Source organism: Camelina sativa, chromosome 16 (genome assembly GCF_000633955.1).
Source record: "Camelina sativa cultivar DH55 chromosome 16, Cs, whole genome shotgun sequence".
Taxonomy (NCBI): domain Eukaryota; kingdom Viridiplantae; phylum Streptophyta; class Magnoliopsida; order Brassicales; family Brassicaceae; genus Camelina; species Camelina sativa.
In genome coordinates this window covers 23259168-23265282 of record NC_025700.1, presented here as the reverse complement: position 1 = coordinate 23265282, position 6115 = coordinate 23259168, and the positions used below count along the sequence as shown (strand labels likewise).

The 6115-nt window shown below is 29.0% G+C and overlaps 1 protein-coding gene across 1 annotated transcript in view; it reads left to right on the top strand.

Annotated features, from left to right (window-relative positions):
• The window catches only part of LOC104751985 (spermidine sinapoyl-CoA acyltransferase-like), a 2496-nt gene continuing 1431 nt past the window's right edge, over positions 5051 to 6115 (top strand). Inside the window, exon 1 of the mRNA XM_019237980.1 lies at positions 5051 to 5534. Coding sequence (XP_019093525.1) covers positions 5067 to 5534 — 468 coding nt within the window. The 5' untranslated portion in view covers positions 5051 to 5066. The remainder of the gene's footprint in view (positions 5535 to 6115) is intronic.

Here is a 6115-nt window from a genome sequence, read left to right as displayed (position 1 = left end):
AATTAATTTGACATAAATAAAATGTTTTTCCAATCTATCTATCTATGGTTGTTGTAAGTTTGTGTTTGATTAGCCTAATTTATCTAACCATTAGGTTGATGAGCTTCTACTATTTATCTACTTTCGGGATTGAATGAATGGTAACAATTATGATTGCACTAAAATGGTCTATGACAACCAATCAATGTTGTAAAAAAATAGAAGAAAATTAATTTGAAATAAATAAAGAAATAATAGAAAATTATAAGCAAGTTAATATATGAATTCTAAATAATTCAAAGGTGAAAATATAAATTAATTAAAACAATCTAAAAATACTAAATTAAATTTTAAAATACAGTATTGGAAAAAAGACGTATATATTAATCTTTTTTTTCGGGTCAAGATATTAATCTTATTTCAAGGAGAAAATAGAAGAAAATTTTGGTTCAAAAATAAGAATAATTTACATTTCTATTAAAAAAAGTTTACCAATTAACAAAGTTGAAAGCAATCTTTTTGAATAAATGATTTTGTTAGATGAAAAGTATGGAACAATCTATGTTTATATAAAAGTGAGTATTTACAAAATTTAGAATTAATAATTAACTGTATATTTTCCTTAATTTCATTTCTATTTTTTTGTAGAAATAATAACTTAAAATTAAATATAAGTAAATAATGTTATAATATTGAATTTTATGAAATATATCTATATATATATATATATAATCTCCTTATAATTACTTTAATAAAACTTTTAATTTTTATAATTTTTTTTGATAATTATATTTTTCTATTATTAATATTGTTTAAAACAAAATATTTTATTTTTGTTGTAATCTCAAATCCCTGCTATTAAATATTAACTTTTACACATGTCAAAATCTCAGATTAATATAAACTTGACATATGTCTAAATCTTGTTAATGGCTAACTTTCAAAACCCAAATTTATGTAATAAGATATATATATATATATATATATATATATATATATATATATAATTCTCAGTGTTATTCTACTTAAGTCTCTCCATTATTCTTTGCCATTAAAATATGCACTCAATACATACCAAATTTAAATTGTTACGGTCTTTGGATGTATTCCATGGATTTAAACCTCATTGTTATTGGTACGCACTCAATACTTTAAATCTCGAGAGAATTTTACTAACACGATAAACCTTTAAATTGATTTTACTATTACTTTGAACCGTTAAAATGATTTTATCAACACTTTAAACCTTAAAACTAATTTTCATTTTTTTACTGCCATAAAAATAACAAAATAATAATATCCATCAACGCGAAATAGTTAAACTATGTTGATTTAATTTAAATTTGAATTAGCTTTAGTTTTTATAAATAAATAAAAAGAGAAAAAAAGATAAATTTGTGTTCATCTTCATTGTAGGCAAAACTTTTATGACGATATTTTTCACATTATTAATCCTTTTAATAAATGTATCTCCACTCGATACTGATTCAAATTAATTGACTTCTCACTGGAAACCAATGAATCTTCTAAATATGTTGTTGTCTTCAATTTTACATTTGTCAAATGTTATAACCTTACCTGTGATTTTTTTTTTTTTTTTGATGTATTTTTAAACTTTTTCATCAATCATAATAAATAAGTAAATTAATTTAAATTAATTAAACAAGTATTTCAATCAAACCAGCATAATTTAAATTAATATATTTCATAAATCCACCAAAGAAAGAGACCTTTTAACTTTTAAGCACATGATAAACTAGGTTTTTGGCAATGATGAAAATAACATAATAATCCAAATGGTGGGGCTCGTGGATATATTCTCTCTTTGGTATTACTCGTAAAACCCATCCATTTGAATCACTCCAAAATATGTATGTAAGTGTAACGTCTTATTCACATGCATAAGTAAGGTAAGAATGGAACTATGGAAGTCCTTTAACCTAGCTAGTGGTCAAATGTTAAAATGTTTTTACACCAGATCTAGGGTTAAAGTCCTAAATAATGCAGTTCCTTATTAATAGTGTAAGAATAATCAAAAGTTTCAAAGTATTGGAGGTAGAGTCGTTCATCTTGGTCTCGAGAACTAGGACTAAAAATATAGAAAAGACACTTATTTTCTCCTACATTTGTTATATGTTTCAAGTTATTTCTAATTGACGTGTAATGTAGAGACTTGTAGTGATTCTTTACCAATTTACACAGGAGAGATATTAACATAATAAAACTACTATGTTAAACCGTTTTCTAACTTATTGACCACACGCGGACACCAAGAATAATTTAATTAGAATTATTTACTAATAAAAGGAGTAGCTTAAGGCTCCTAAAGCCATCTACATCACCCAAAGTAAATCATCTTAGAAGAAGCTACGTCATCCATTTATGCTTCTCTAAAATAATTTGCTTCTTCAAATTCTACTATATCGTGTCATGTGTAACGCCATTGAACCCTTAGCTAAACTCACACCCAACCTAGATTTAAACCAAGATAATCTAACTACTCCCAGTGAGTCTAGACTTCAGTTCTCTGGAACAACCTTCACACACACTTCACACCGACAAAAAAAGAAGCTTGATCACACAAGCACCAAACCGTAAAACTAAACCGCACACAAACACAACAAGCTTTCTAAGATTTATCTTTATGTCTCCACTATCTTCCGTCTATAGGACGTGCCAACACCTCCTTATATATCCAACAAAACTTCCTAATCACCATACGAGAAGATTTTCAAATTACATAACAATTTTTTTTTCCTTTTTGTTATTTTTTTTTTTCTTGTAAAACTCTAATTTAATCAACCAATAAAATAGTAGTTTTCCGCTTTAATTCATCCTCAAACCGTCCTTCTATATTATCTTCTCAAACTTTCTAGAAACTTCACATGCACACAAACCAACAACAATCCTGTAACATTTCTTGTATCATACAAAAACTACTTTGTGGATTCAATATATCTTCAAAAGATTTGGAGAGGCAATTTATGGCATTCTAGCTTTATTTAAATATATATAGTTTATTATGTGCTTATTTTGGTCTGTATGATTTGGTCGTTAAATACTACTAAGTGTGTGTGAGACTTGCGGTACTCTATTTGGGTACAACTTATTTACATCAAGTCTTAGTTTAGTTAACGAGTGCCATTATATTTTAGATATAAAGTTCGCCTAGACTTCAGAATCCCAACTAAATCCACAAAGTTCATAACAACATAGCAGATAACTTTGCAGGCAGACACTTCAACATTTTCTTCGCTAGTTTATGATATTTGTAAGTCTTTCCGAGAACTTCAACTTCATTAGCTGTAGCACTTATCTTTGAGCTTAACTTTACAATTGTCTCATCTGGTGCCATTTTCAGATATTCAAATTATCTTAGTGATCTAGTTTATTCCTTTTACACTCGATGTACCTTCATGAGACGTTTTGGACTCTATGCTTGACTGGCTGACTTCCATCCTTAGATAAGTCGGAATTCATCCACACCACTGATAGCATTCATGGCTCTCGCCTTGAACACATAATAATTTAATCAATATTTTTATTTGTAATCTTTTGTGGGTTCGCGAACACATAAAATTTTAATACAATTTTCTTATATTTCATAGATTTAGAAATCGACTAAAAATATGACCTTTTAACCACATGATGAACGGGGTTTTTTGTAATGAAGGAAATGACCAAGGAATCCAAATGGTGGGGCTCGTGGACAATGTTTTTGTCGTCTTCAACGTAAAAAACTTTTGATACACTCCAAAAATACTTTGCAAGTGTAACGTCTTGTTCATTGTATGAGGAGTCATAGATTGATATCTTTGGTCTTCATTTAGATATCAATCTATGGAGGTTTGTCGATCGCGTGGGTATTTCAAACACTGAAATTTTTTTTTGGAAAACTTATTTTCAAACAGAGGAGTCTCTCTTATCGCGCAAAGTATCATAAACAGAGGAGTCTCTCTTAATTCTTTTTTTCTTGTGTTCTTAAATCTTTGAAGTTCTTTGGTTCTAGTTCTATAGTAGAGTTGTTCGTGGAATCATTTATCATAATATAATCGCATGTATTCCAGGTTATGGATTTGTTCATGTGTTCCGATTTTATAATTTATATGATAGATTAAATTGTTCATCATTTGTAATAGTGGTTGTCCAACAGAAAAAAAAAATGAAAAATCTAGAACCTTGTTGAATAAAAAGTAGAAAATATTACTTTCCATATCTCAAAAATGTCCTCTTAAAAAACATTCCCGTTAACCTACATTAGATAGAATAACTAAAAGATATTCTCTAAAATGTGACATTCGTTTTATTTTGGTAGGGTATACTGTGTTTTTTATCATGCCACTTGAATTCTGTTTTGTGATAAAAATATAATTGAATGTTAAATTTTTCTTTTATATATTAAAATTTTAAATTTAATCATGTTAAGTTCGATGATAACTTTTGAAATAATATGAAAAAACAAGGAGTGTGAAAGAATAAAAAATTGCAATATTTACAATAAACAATGTCATTGTGGTTGAAATAACCAATATCCGTAAGTACCTTTCTCAAATATTTGATTTTGATGGTAAGTATAGATAATCCCAATCTATGTAAGTGTCTTTCTCATTTCTTTAAAATGATACATTAAATGTTTAATTTTTAACGTAGATTTTTTGTTAAAGTAAGTTTATCCTTGTTGTCCCTACTTTAACAAAAAAAAATGGGTAAACTTAGAATAGAAATAAAAGTGACAGTCAACGGCTGACTTATGAAGGAATAAAGCGGGTCACCTAACCTGAGTAAACCAATTAAATAGTTGTTTTTGCGTGTAATTTTACAAAGGTTCAGTAGCAGAGATGGTAAATTCTATAATGTTGACCTGCCCAAACCCGAGTTTGAAACACTTAGATAACACAAATAAGTTTTTTGTTCTGTAAGTGACCTCCCTAAATTTGATTCATGGGTCCGCCACTGGTGACAGTTGTAGCTTGTTACAATGTTTAAGGTTAAACGTAGCTAACATGATGCCAAACCTTTTGTTTATAAAAGAAAAGAATGTTCTTTAAGATTATACACTTACTCGTCAAACACACAGAAATTAAAACATGTCGATTCAAATAGGCTCGTCGATCCCTTTAGTGGTCGAGAAGAGGGTCACCGAAATGGTGAAACCCTCAAAACACATACCTCAACAAACTCTTTCCCTTTCAACACTTGACAATGATTCTTACAATGACGTCATTTACAAGTTATGTTACGTTTTCAATGCCAAGAACGTTGTTGATGATGATGATGATGATGCAAGCGCCGAATCTCTGCTTAGGGAGGCTTTGTCCGATCTTCTTGTGTATTACTATCCACTGTCAGGGAGTTTGAAGCGGCAGGAGACTGACAGGAAGCTTCAATTGAGCTGTGGTGGCGACGAAGGTGGTGTGCCTTTCACGGTGGCTACTTCTGAAAATGTGGAGCTCTCTTCTTTGAATAATCTGGAGAACATTGACTCAGACACGGCCTTGAAGTTCTTGCCTGAACTTCACGTGGAGAACGATGGTTATCGACCTTTTGCTTTGCAGGTACACGAATTATTCGGTTTTTTTCGTTTTGGTTATCCTTGGTTTTAAATGAAAACTAATTTTTCTATCTTATTTATTGTTTAGCTTAATTTCGGATTCAGTTTTTCAGTTTTTTTTTTTAATTTAAAAACCACTTGAACCGTAAATAAAATATGGTTTGGTTTTCGGATCATTTAATTTTTCTCAGTTATTTCGAACATTACATCTATTAAAAATTATAAATAAATAGAATTATACTTATTTATGTATCTTAAATCGGGTCAGCATTAAAAAAAAAAACAAGAATCATATAATACATAATTTGTAAACCTCTTAAAATATATGAACTTCAAGTGTAAAAAATAATTGCTAAGTTATTTATAAATCAACTGAAAATAAGCATGTTAATCAGATCACATGCATTTTAAAAAAAAAATATTCCAGGTTTAATTGTCTTGACTACATAATTTTGTAGGTAATTTTTTTTTTTTTTTGAAAAGAGTTTCTCTAAAACAGCGTAATTAATGATATGACCAAACGTTTCTCACATCAATTTTAGATGTATATTAATATATTCATATACCCCCCCCCCCCCCCCCCCC